This window comes from Corvus brachyrhynchos, unplaced genomic scaffold (genome assembly GCF_000691975.1).
Source record: "Corvus brachyrhynchos isolate BGI_N302 unplaced genomic scaffold, ASM69197v1 scaffold61, whole genome shotgun sequence".
NCBI lineage: Eukaryota > Metazoa > Chordata > Aves > Passeriformes > Corvidae > Corvus > Corvus brachyrhynchos.
Window position 1 is genome coordinate 7,520,188 of NW_008236478.1, and position 12,815 is coordinate 7,533,002.

Here is a 12,815-nt window from a genome sequence, read left to right on the forward strand (position 1 = left end):
GGGGTGAGGGGAAAAGGGGGGAGACAGAAAGCCCCCAGCCCCTGCAGCAACCCTGCTGAGGGGCTCAGGACAAGGCAGGGGCTGCTCCTTGCCTTGTGTGGCTCCTCTGTTTCCTGGGGCACACTCCTTGTCCACCTGCAATTGACTTTTCCCTAGCATGGGCCAGAGTGGGATATCAGAGATGGGGCATCCTGTGTCCACCCTTGTCCAGGTCATCTGTCACCCCTCCAGAAGGAACAGGGGCATGCCTGTCCCCCTCCACCCACACTCTCTTGCTGAGGAGCTGCAGTTCCCTCTGGCTTGGCTGGAGATGTGCCCCAGCTGTGAGGGTGGGAATAGGATCCAGGTGCCCTGGATTGCCAGCAATTACTCCCATTGCCTAAAGTGGCCCAGAGGAGAGGGAAACATGTCACTTGAGGGGCAGGAACTGGCTGAGGTAAAGCTGAGCCCTGGGCACTGTATGAGGAGTCCTGTGTGTGAATGACAGTGGTTTGGGATGGGGGTGAGATGCTGTTGCATAGGTTACTTCCCCTCTTGACTCGAGAGGCAGCAGGTAGGATTTTGCTCTCCAGGGAAGGTCCCAGACAGTGTCTGGGGCTGGAAAATAGTGTGCCCCTCCAGGGGTTGTTTACAAGCCGTGGCTCGGTCAACAGTGACAGCCCAGAGACCGCAAAGAGCCTGAAACCAAATGCTAATGGCTCGGGTCTGCTAATGGACACCAGGCTCTGCCACCTGCTCCGGAGCCATCGATGCTGCCGGCCGTGCTTCCCCTGTCCCGGCTGCTGCCCCCTGCTCTCCCTGCCCCATCCCTGCTGGTCCCCTGCCGTGGCTGTTTGTCTGCACAGGCTGTGCTGGTTGTATCCCGTGGATAGATTGTGCTGGGAGGTGTTGTGCCACCACAGTGATGGACTGGGAATGGAGCAGCTCTCCAGAGGGGATCAAGCCAATCTCTCTAAGCCTGGGGAATGGTTCAGTGGGAGCATCTTGCAACAAGATCCTGGGGCAATGCCAGGCTTGCTGCATTCCCAAACTCAGCTGGATGAGGCCCCAAGCACCCCATCCTTCATTTGGAGCTGGCACTTTGCTGAGAAAGGGCTTGGACAGAAGTGCTGACTGTCTGCGACCCCTTGTCCTGTCTGCTTGGCACTGTACCCCCTTGGATCCTGCCACAGGCTTGGTGGCACAGGCACAGCCATCGCCTGGCAGCAGCAATGGAGCATCTCCCATGAGTGCACTGTGCTCCAGGATCTTCAGGGTGATCAGTGCTGGAACTGACATTGTTTACCAGCTGGATAATCAATGATGGACTGTGTCACCCCACCTCTGCCCTGTGCCATTGTGCCTGTCCCCAGCCCTGAACATCTCTTGGCAGACCCATGTAGGAGGCTCTCAGACCCCTGCCGAGAGCCTGCTTTGGCCAAGTGCTCAGGATGGGGCAGGTGGAGAGAAACACTATCAATTTTGCCTCTTGAAGTGCAGCATCAATAATTCAGCGCAGAGCAATCGGTCCTGGCTGGGAGGAGGGATGGCAGGAGGGAGAAGGCGGGAGAGCCACCCGCGTAGCCCAGCCACAGATTAATATTAAATGAAGTTGCAGATTGCTGTCGGCAGGATAATTGGTGCCTGCCTGGGGCTGTTCCTGCCTTGGCTGTTCAGGGTACGTGCTGGAGGGCAGGCAGGATTGGGGGTGTCTTGGAGAGCCCCCAACATGGGGTGTGCTGGCCTCTGCCTTCCCTGGGGGCTGCTGCCGCAGAGCTCAGGATACGGAGAGAGAAGCAGGGCTGGGAGGGTGCCAAACCCTTCCAGAATCTGGGGAGAAACAGGAGGGAGCAGCATCATGCCTGGGTGCCACTGGCACCCCAGACGGTGCCAGGAGGGTGGTGGCAATGAGCAGTATGGACACCTCCTCATGGCTGGCTCAGGGTGAGGGTCCCTCTGGAGAGGGGAGAAAGCAAGCATCCCCAAGGTGCTGGTGAGAGCAAAGTCCCGTGCCAAGCCCTGATTTCTCCTGCTTTCCAGGAACCTCTTTGGCAGGAGTGCTGCATCTTGGCTGCAGGAGGGACTGGCCCTTCGGGGTGTGATGCTTTGGTGCCTGGGCTCAGGGCATCATCCAGCCTGGTGGCTTTGACAGACCCCAGAGGTCAAGGTGAGCTTGCTGCAGGGGGGTAGATCTTGGAGCATCGAAATCTAGCCCAGAACAGCTGCAGACACTCCAGGCTGAAGTTTGGGGTTCCCTGGGCTGGGCTGCACCAGAGATTTCCCCGTATGGAGTGGATTTAACCCTTGCCTTTCCAAGGCCTAGCAGGTTTGCCAGGCTCTAGGGCTGGGCAGGATGTGTTGGCTCTCCCGGCAGCCCTGAGCTCCCCAAGGTCCACAGCACCTGTAGTGCACCCTGTGCCTCTGCTGCTGCATGGTGACACGTCCTGCTAAGCCCAGCCAGAGCTAATTAGCTTGTTGAATCTCTTCTCCCTCCGGCCTTGTGTTAATCACTTTTCACACTGCTTCCTTCCTGATTCCCTCTGGCCTGATTTGCTCTTACTGTTGCTGATGTGCCTGGAGAGGGGAGCAAGGGGACCCAGCTGAACATGGACCAGGGCCCCCACTGTGTCCCAGGATGGGCTCTGAGCCAGCAGATGGAGGGGCAGGAGACCATTCAGCCACAGGGAAGTGAGAAAATCACAGGCTGGAGAAAAAGCAAGAGATCTAGAGAGCAAAGGAGCCCATTGGGACAGCCCTTCTTTATAGCCCTGCTCTGTTGGGGGAGGGTGAAACCTTCAAGTGCAGTGGGAGAAGTTGGCACTCTCTAGTGCAGGGTTGTGTTAGGCTGCAGGGTGCTGTGGGAGCTCAATGGGGTCTCCTTCACCTCTCCCCTGTGAGGGGCAGGACTAGACCCCAGGACTGGGCACAGGTGGGAATACAAGTGCCCTGGACTGGGCTCTAGGTAGTATGGAGTCCATGGTCCCTGGAGCGCAGGTAGTAGGACATCTGATGTGCCATCCATGCTTGGCTGCAGCATCCCCTCCCAGGGATACAGGAGAATGTCTCATTCCCGCATGGGTGCCTGCGCTGGGGCTTGTTGTACTGCTGGGGCAGGAGGTGGCCTCGTCAGAAGCAGCTTTTAGGTGAGAGGTGCATAGACAGCTGCCAGAAAGAGACTTTCTAATAACCGCTGTTGCCAGGCTGGAATCTGTCCTGCTGCCCTCAAAGCAGGACTTTGGGTGGGCTGTGGGGAGCACCCACCCTGGCTGTCCCTGACGTGCTGCCCTCCCTCCAGGCAGCACCCTGTGGGGCACGTTTGCACCCTGTGGAGCACATTTCTCTCCAGCAGCACGCAAGGTACCCAGGGCTGGCAGCCCCCAGCCGTGGCTGTGACTGACTTGCTGGTGCAGAGATGCAGAGGAAGAGGGAAGAGATGAGGGTTGCAGATGTCTGTGGAGGTGATCAGCAGACAAGGCTGAGCTCCAAGGCAGGGAACTCCTGCCATGCAAGGTGGGGACACTGTTGGGGGGAAGGTTTGGTGGTTTGTGATGCAGCAGAGGGGATTTCCTGGGCAGAGCTGGTCCCTGGGCTGGTGGCAGCAGCATCCCTGTAGTGTGTGATGAGCTCGAGGGTCCCTGCAGACTGCTCAGCTCCAGTGCCACCACAAGCTGCTGTTGGGGTGGAAGTCATTGCAGCTGATCCTCCTCCACCTCCCCGCACCCACTGGTGCCAGTTCTGCACCCCTTTGTGGGTGCCTGTGCCAGGCTGTGTAGTGCAGGCGTGCCCTGGGGGAGACCTGACCCCTAAGTCCCTTGGGAAGTTCCGTGGACTCTCCTTCTCTGCAGCCTGGGTGTCCCGAGGGACCACAGTGGGTGCCAGGTCAGGAAGAGGGAGGGCCAAGGCAGGTCTCTCCTCCCCTGCCCTCCCCTCTCCTGCGTTGCTGGGTCTGTTGCTGCCAGAGCAGCTGCCGGCTGGGGCTGCGTGTCTGGGGGATGGCGGCTGAGGCACCCTGGGACCTGCAGGGGCTGCAAACGGTGGGCATCATCCTGCTGCTCTGCTCCAGCCTCAAGATACTCCATGCCCTGGGCATCATCGACCTGACCAGGGGAGGTGGGATGGGGACAGGGATGGGGATGGGGTTGCAATGAGATGGGGATGTTGTCGTGGAGGTGCTCCTCCTATCCCAAGAGCTGCAGGGTGCTTAGGGGAGTTTTTGAAGGATTAGTGTGGTTTAGGGCTTTTTTGGGGGGGAGGGAGGAGGGCATTGGAGTGTCTGGCAGCATTAGGATGTAGGGAACTGGGGAAGTAGGGGTGTCTGGAGGTGTTTCAGAGTGTTAGGATATTGGGTGGGAATATTTGTGGACATTGGAATGTGTGGTGTTGGGTGCAGGATGCTAGAAATGTAGGGTGTCTGCGAGCATTAGGGTGGGGGATATCTGGGTCTTGAGGCACTGGGATGCAGTGATGTGTGGGGTGCTGGGGGATGGAAACTGTCTGGGCTGTTGGAGTCTCAGGGCAAGGGGATGCAGAGGGCTGGGCTTTGTCAGATGATGGGGAAAAGGACTGCAGGTAACTGCGGCTGAGGAGGTGTGAGCTGGGAGAAAAGAGCCATGGATGTGGGGTGCAGCACCATGCAGAGCAAAGCTTTCCCACTGCTACAGGAACTGGTGGCTATGGGGGAAGTGTGGCAAAAGAGGCTAGAGCCCCTTTGCCCTCCCTATGGGGCTGTGCCAGGGCTGGGGAAGGAAGAGGATGCTGTGGGTGTTGTGCTTCCTGGTTTGGCAAGTGGGTACTGAGGATAGGGCTGGATGTGGCCAAAGAGGAGGACCCAAAATATGTCAGAGCAATGGATACAGGACCTGTTGGTTGTGGCTGGTGAGGGTGGGAGTGCAGGGAGCTGCATGGTGCTGATGCCTTGTTTCCTTTGGCTGCCTTCCTCGACTGTGCCACGGACAGTCCCAGCTCAGACAAGGGCTGCCAACAGACTTTGCATGAATGTGTTTTGGGGCTGGTTTGCTGCCATCTTCTCTGCCTCCTTGCTGACACTGGGGATGCTGTGAGATGAAGGGACTGCAGATCACATCCCCTCGGGTAGCCAGATCTCGGAATGGGAGGCTGTGTGGATAGGAGTGATCAGAGGAGCAATTAGTAGTAGAGCAGAGGGAGGGGAGGACATGAAGGTGCTGTGCCCAGGAGGTGCTTTCAACCCCCTTCTGATGGAGGATGTCCCTGAGCTGCCTGGGATCTGGCTGGGCTATGGCTGAAGCACATCCACTCCTTGTCCCTGTGCCTTACTGTGGAGGGTATGGATGGCTGGGTAATGGGTATGCAGAGCACCAGCTCTCTTGTGGAACACACTGCTTGCAGCCAAGAGGAGCTGCTGCTCTGCTGAGGCATTTTTTTGGGTAGCTCCTCTGGCACCTTGGATGTGCTGGTTCCTGCTGCCAGAGGAGGTGCCAATGGGGGCAGGATATATCCCTGTGTGTGGGTTTTGCAGCAGGGTGATGCATCTGGCTGTCCCATCCTATCCCTTGGGATGTGTATCCTGTTCCATTCCCTGCTTGCAACGTTTTGTATGTGGTGTGGACTGAACAAATTATTATTCTGTAACATCTCCTTTGGGCACAGCCAGGCTATCTGGGAGCACTGTCACAGGCTGGAGATGGGAGTGGGGACAGCACTGCTGTGAGCCCCACTTGGCTCTGTGGCCCATTCTGGCCCATGGTACCCTCTTCCTCTGGGGTTTGCTCAGTACAAGGGTTGTGCAGCTGTTCCTCCCTCTGGTACTGGGGAATATCCTGGTCCTGAGCCTCTGCTGTCCCATGAACCGCAGCTCGCTTGGCAGCTTTGCTGCTTCCAGCTCTGTCCCACCCCCAGGACAAGGACTCTCTGGCCCCAGGAGATGGCAGCTCTGATTTCATTCCTCTGATGGATGACTGTCTGGCACCTTTGCTACACTTGGCTCTGCATTGCTGACTGATGAGGGTCATTTGCAGAGCTGCTGCTAGTGGGACACATCCTGGCCTCCCCAGGGTGGCTGGGGGGACTCACTCTTCCTCCTGCTGACCCTCCTTGCAGACTCCAGAGAGCTGTGGTTGATGGCACTGCCTGAGGCTGGGTACTTCCCTGAGTGGCTGAGCCCTGCACAGGGATGACTGTCAGCCATAGGTTTTAGGGGCAGGTGGGTTCAGGTCAGCATTGGGATACCAGCTCCTCCTGACCTGCCAACTGACCCAATGCTGCCCCACAGGGCCAAGCAGGGGCTGTGGGTGCTCTGCTCCCCTCCTGGAATAGTGCTGTGCCCAGGAGCTGGGCTGGGGACACTGTGGGGGTCTAATCATGGGAAGCACATTTTCCACCCATCATGATCAAGCATTTATTGACAGGTTACTGACAGTGATGGGGGAGTTTTGGCACTGCCTGTTGGTTTGTTATTGTAGAGTCTTTTCTAGCAGAAGGGTGCCATGGAACGGGTGGGTTGGTCTCCCCATCCAGCTGTCACTGTGGGGTCACTGGTGGCTGTGGCTCTATGGGAGGACAGGGACATTGTTATGCATCAGACTGACTCTGTGTCCTGCTTTTCCTCTGGGGAGACCACGGAGCAGCCCAGGCTTGGCTCCTCTGTGGGAAGGGGGTGTCAGTCCAGCACTGGGTAACCCTCAGCATGGTGGCATTGGCTGGATCCAGCCCCCAAGGACACATCAGCTGCTGGTGGCTCGATACAAAGTGGTCCGTGGCCGTCCTGATGGCAATCATTGCTGGGGGCAGGGATCTACCCACTGTAGGTCCCCTTGGAGCCAGCCTTAGGGATTCATTTCAACAGCATGTGGAAGTGGGGATGTGAAATCTCTTCCCCTTCTGGTGCTGCTCATGGATGGAGTCTCAGTTTGTGTGTGTTCATGTGTGTTTCAAAGTTGCCGAGCTGCGGAGTGATGCATGGGAAGCGACAAGCCACTTAACCCCGCAGACCTCCCGCCGCAGATAAAACACTGCCAGCCCTTTTTGTTCTGTACCAGCCACTGGATGGCCCTTGCAGAAGGGTGGAGAGCAGAGCAGCATCTGGAAAAGGAGCTGTTGCTGGCAGGAACAGGGCTTCGTGCTGCAATGTCCCTTGTGTCCAGAGTGGCAGCACACGGCTGGGCTCTGCTCCTCATCTTCGGCCAGAGCTGTTCCCCAGCAAGGGGGAGCTCCCAGACTTGCTTGTGGTTTGGATGCTGGGGACAGAAAGAGGCTGGTGTGTCCGACCCAGCAGAGCCCTTGTGTTCACTAAAGCCAGGACAGCAAAACCCCAGTCCTGGTCACCCCTCTCCTGTTGTTAAGCTGCATGTGCTGAATGTGCTCCCTCCCCTGCCCTGGGGACCCTGGAATCGGGCCCCCTTCAGTTTCCTCCTTGAGAAAACGCCCATGTTCCTTATTTTTTTTCTTTTTCCTTCTTTATAACAAACTAAAGTGTAACTTGCACCCGACCTGACCTACTGCACGTGCCTATACCTGCTGCCCCTGTGAGTCCAACCACAGTTTACTCTCTGTTGCATCTCTCTCGCTGTGTGGTTTCCCTCCTGCCCTGCTCCCTCCCGGGCCCATCACCCTGGCACTGGGTGTTGCTCTGCCCACCTTGTCCCTTCCCTCTCAGCAAAGGGGATACTTCTGCCTGCCAGGTCTTTTCCTGCAGCTCAGCTCTGCTGGAGGCACCTGGCCCCAGAGCATCCTTGGAAGGCTGAAAGGTGCAATTTCCCTTTCCCTCTGCAAATTAAGGCCCTGTAAGCATAGCTGGGACAAAATCATGGTTTATGTACAACTGATGCCCACTTCTAGGAAGGAAAAATCCTCTTTCCTCACCTGCCTGCAAACCCTGGAGCAGACAGGAGCCAGGTTGTGCTGCTCTGCCAGCGCCAAGATCCTGGTCCTCACCCTTGCCCCTGTCACCCCCCGACAAATGCCAGGGGGGGTGCGTTTGTTCATCCCTATACATTTGCATATCACTGTCGCCCTGCTGTGGATACCACATCCCTGGGGAGAATTTACCCTCTTTGAGTGGCTTTGTGTGATGTCCTGCTGGAACCATGACCTCCTGGAGCTATTCTCTATCCCTCAGAATGATGGAGCTGCCTTGGTGTGAGCTCAGAGGCTCCCAGATTCTACCTGTGGGCACTTTGGGGCCAACCTGCCTAGCAGTGGCTGCCGTATGTGCACCCATATCCCTGCCCTGGAGCTGGGTACCACAGAACATCATTTTCCTGGCACCTGGGGCTCAGCTTAGCCCCACAAGGCTGAGAAAGTGTTTCTGTGGCAGCAATCTGCTAGAACCCTAGAGAAACAACCCCAAAACCGGGACTCAGGACACATAGACATTGTGACCTGCTGCTTGCAGAGGTACAGGATGCTTGGAGCAAACACAGTGACAAACCAGAGCCCCAAAGGGACTTTGCACCTTTCGTCCCATTTGTCCCCATGCTGGTGCCTGCTTCCCCTTGGAGGCTCGAGCCCAGCATAGCCTTCATCCGCTCCTCCTCCTCCCTTTCCCACCTGCCGCCTTTTTGCTGGCTTGAGGTACTGTGGGAAGGGAGGGAGGGGGTCTGCAGCCATGGGGCAACACCAGCTGGGAGAGATGGGGCTGAGTGAAACCACTGGGGCCCAAATGGGGGAACAGGGGGTGGCAGTGGGGTCAGTACAGGACCTACTATTAATGCAGGGCGACTTGGATGCAATGGCCATGGGCCAGGCTGCTGTGGGTAGTCCCTCACACAGCCCTGCAGCCTGGCCAAGGCAAAGCCCTGAGCCCCGTTCCCCGTCTGGCTGTCTCAAAGCAGGTCCCTGGGCTCGGGTCCCAGCGCTGCACTGGGGTGGGGGTGCATGCTGCAGTCTGGGCTGCATGGGGGTTCCGGTGCATGCTTTGCCTTCAGCCCTTGGGTGCCAGCAGGATCAAACCCAGCCCGAGCTTGGGGAAGATGCAATGCCCTGGCTCAGCCACAGGCTGTTCTTGGGCTTCATCCTGCCCTGCCTCCCTGCAGAGTCCCTCGGGGCAGATCCCCGGGGAGCAGGTATTTGTCCTCAAAGCTAAAGGACAGAGTCAGGCCCTGACATTTCCTGACTCTCTGGGCTCCTGGGAGTCTCCAGTGCACCCCAGCATGAAGGGGGTGTACAGAGGCGCTGGGTGTGGGTAGCCTAGCAGGGTTGCCCCCATCCTCCCCAAGGATGGATACTCCAGTGCCGGGTTTGTCCTGGGATTGAGCAGGAAGGCCGACCAGAACCTGGGCTGGGTTTTGCCTTCCTGCTCCTCCAGCCTCACGCTGCATGTGCTGCCTCTGCTCAGATCACCCTGCGCCGGGTGCCCATCCCTGCTGCCCGTCGGGACCGGGGGCTGATGCTCTGTTAACTCTTCTTCTGCTTGGTGACTCCTTCTTTCTTCCAGGCAACCCGCCAGTCCAAACTAAAAAAGCGCTGAAGCAGCGATTCCTCAAACTGCTGCCCTGCTGCCGGCCCAAATCCATCCCCTCGCTCAGTGAAAGCAAGTGCTTCTTCTTGCCTTTGTGTGTGTTTGTCCCCGGCGGTGCTGCTGCCTGCTCTCCGCCCTGGCCCTGCCTGCGGGAAGGGGACGCCTCCACCTCTCCCCTGCCCTGGCTGTCAGGATCAGCCCTGCCCTGGAGGGGTCCGATCCCATGGGCTCTGCACCTACCTCTGTCTTTACCGGCTCACAGGCTGGTTTTCTCCGTCTTCATCTCCCTGGAGCAGCTCCCACGGGATGCACAGCGGCAGGAACCGCTTGGGAGCTGGCTCAGGGCAGCGGGGCCCTCCCGGCACTAGTTTAAGGGGTGGGGGTTTGTTTCTCTAAGTTCAGGGTCGGTTTGGAGATGGAGGTGTGATGGGGGGATGAAAGAGTCTGAGCAGGGAGTGAGTGCAGAGTCCCCTAACCCCCTGTACTGGGTGTGCTTGGCCCCTTGGTGAGTCCAAGCCCCTGGTCAGGATCTCTCCCCGCTCCACAGTGCAAGCCAATTCCCCCTCGGAAGAGGTGAGTATGGAGGGGCAGGGTCTGAACCATCCCATGGAGAGGGGCTATGTGCCACTCTTGGCTGAGTGGGGTCTAAGGGTGCTGGTTGCTGCAGGCAGGGGTTGTGCAGCTTGGCAGATGGTGGAGAGAAGCCATCGATGAAGGTGGGAGCACAGTGGGCAGGATGGAATCTGGAAAGGTGGGGGGGGAGCATTTGGGGCTGGGAGTTCTGAGGGGCAACTCTCCTGCTGGACGTGAGCCCTGGTGCTGCAGGACATCAAGGGTCTGAACTCCACAGGGCAGATGCCTGTGCTGGTGGGAGGAGAAGGGCAGGCAGAGAGGATTTCAGCACTGGGGGGTTTTCACACCTGTTTTCTGCCCAGCCTAGGCTGTACTGGAGGGGGGGTAGTTGCCCAGTGTCAGTCCCTGGTCTGCAGCCAGGGTGTCTATGAGTGTCCCCTGCTGGCATAGACCCAGCTCTGGCTGAGCAGAGCACCCCAAAAATGTGTCAACCTGGGCAGGTGTGAGAGGAAGGGGTGTGCTGTGCAAGGTGCCTCTCCTGCCCCCTGGCATGACAAGATAGGGCAGGACAGTGCTGGCCTCAGCCACCCTCTCTTCCCCTGGGTTCCTTGCAGACAGTGTTGAGGACGAGTTTGAACTCTCCACCGTCTGCCACCGCCCCGAGGGGCTGGAGCAGCTCCAGGAACAGACCAAGTTCACCCGCAAAGAGCTGCAGGTCCTGTACCGAGGCTTCAAGAATGTGAGTACCCCTTGACCAGCTCTGATAGTCCCCACCTCTGCTGCCATGTCCACCTTGGGGTGGTGCTTTGTTTGTGAAGGTTTTTGGGACCTTGGGGTTGAAGTTTATATAAGGCTACAGCCTGACCTTACCTGCAGGGAGCTCAGTGAGGAGACCTGATCTTGTTTTCCATTTCCTGGGGTGCAGAGAGCCCCCTTCCTGGGTGCCTGGGACTCAGAGCCCCTCCAGCGAGGGGTGCAGCCCAAAAGATCAGAGAGATGCTCCAAGCAGCCTTTCTAGCCACCCCACCAGGTGCACAGGGCTGGAGAGACAAGGCAAGGGAGCCACAGGGTTTTAAGGGGGTGCTCAGCCCTTTTTTGCAATGTGGAAGTGACGCTGTGGCCTTGCCCTGGCAGGAGTGCCCGAGTGGCATTGTCAATGAAGAAAACTTCAAACAGATCTATTCACAGTTCTTCCCTCAAGGAGGTGAGTGCCTATCCCAATCCCTGTCCCTATACACATGGGTGCCTCTGCGGGGCAGAGGGTCACACAGCACCCCCTCATGCTGTCTGCCTCCCTGCAGACTCCAGCACCTATGCCACCTTCCTCTTCAACGCCTTTGACACCGACCACGATGGCTCCGTCAGCTTCGAGGTGAGCTGTGGCCAAGGAGGGGGTGATGGGTTGCAGCGGGGCAAGGAGAGCACGTCCCTTCAGCGACCAAGGGCTGGGGTCAGCAGCGTTGCTGTTGCAGATGGATGAAGAGCTTTGCAGGTCTAGTGGAGTTTATTAAATTCCCAGAGGCAATGGAAAACCAATGAAAAGCAACAAAAAAGGGCTTTCTGTATTTTCTGGGTAGGGTTGTGTAGGTACCCAGACCGGCAAACACAGCCATGGCTGGGTCTTGTTCAGGCTTTGGCTGAACAGCAGGTCATGATGCACATTGTCCTCTTGCTTGCTGTGACCCAAGGGAGTAGTGTGGGAAATGTATGGGGTTAAGCAATTTTTTCTCCCCAGACTCTTTTTGATACCCAACATTTCACCTTTTCAGCCCAGCCCCAGGGCACATTGGCTTTGGGGCTGAGTTCCTCTCCGCAGGAGAATCAAGCAGGGCTGTACCCTCTGTGTCTCTGAGGCCCTTTGTGGCTGTAACTCCCACTTGCCTGCCTTGTCCATCCTTGCAGGACTTTGTGTCTGGGCTGTCCACCATCCTGCGGGGCACCATTGATGATCGCCTGAACTGGGCTTTCAACCTCTATGACCTGAACAAAGATGGCTGCATCACCAAAGAGGTGGGATGGAGGGGTCCAGACTGGTCCCCAGGGCCAGTGCCGGTCTGCACCTGGCAGGGACAAGGGCAGAACTTGGGGGTATTGGCTGAGCTCTGGAGGAGAGCTCAGGGGGTCAATATTTACTTGAGCTCAGCTTTGCAAGTGTCCCTCCTGGCCCCCTGGCACTGGTGGGACTCTGGGATGGAGGGTGGATGAGTGGTGTGCAGCTTTGGGGCTCCACTGTGCATGCATGTGCACACATGGCCCCACAGTGTGCACAGAGCCAGCAGAAACACACCTGAGCACCCCACAGGTCCTTCAGGAGCATCAAGAAAAAGGTGCGGGTTGGGGACCAGGTGGAGGCAGAGCTGAACTGCAGTTGACACTGCAACCCTGCTCCCCTTCCCATCAGGAAATGCTGGACATCATGAAGTCCATCTACGACATGATGGGCAAATACACCTACCCGGCCATGCGGGAGGAAGCACCCCGGGAGCATGTGGAGAACTTCTTCCAGGTGAGCTGAGTACATCCCGGGGAAGCAGAGCTCCAGCACAGAGCTGCAGTGAGTGCGGTAGAAGGCACCCCATTCTGGGGATGAAGCAGGGCTGTGCTGGTCCTGCTGGTGCTTGGGCATGCCTGGGGCAAGGGATGCACTGTGTCCAGTCCCTGTGGGATCTGGTCAGGGGGTACCAGGTTCTCCCTGGGGCTGGGGCTGTCCCTGCTATGCCCCCTGTGCTGTGCTTGTCTGCAGAAAATGGACCGGAATAAGGACGGCGTGGTGACAATTGAGGAGTTCCTGGAGTCCTGCCAGAAGGTAAAGTCACCGGCAGCTCTT

At 57.9% G+C, this 12,815-nt stretch overlaps 1 protein-coding gene across 6 annotated transcripts in view; it reads left to right on the forward strand.

The window, feature by feature from the left end:
• Window positions 1-12,815, forward strand: part of KCNIP2 (potassium voltage-gated channel interacting protein 2) — a 41,490-nt gene that overhangs the window by 26,248 nt on the left and 2,427 nt on the right. For 3 of the 6 annotated variants that reach the window (XM_017726121.1, XM_017726120.1, XM_008643837.2), the window contains exons 2-7: window positions 10,603-10,727; window positions 11,123-11,192; window positions 11,290-11,360; window positions 11,891-11,998; window positions 12,390-12,494; window positions 12,732-12,794. In XM_017726121.1, the coding sequence (XP_017581610.1) occupies window positions 10,603-10,727; window positions 11,123-11,192; window positions 11,290-11,360; window positions 11,891-11,998; window positions 12,390-12,494; window positions 12,732-12,794 (542 nt within the window). Of the gene's footprint in view, window positions 1-38; window positions 4,090-8,629; window positions 9,089-9,380; window positions 9,488-10,602; window positions 10,728-11,122; window positions 11,193-11,289; window positions 11,361-11,890; window positions 11,999-12,389; window positions 12,495-12,731; window positions 12,795-12,815 lie in introns of those variants that run through there. The other 3 variants (XM_017726122.1, XM_017726119.1, XM_017726123.1) reach the window with 3 other exon arrangements.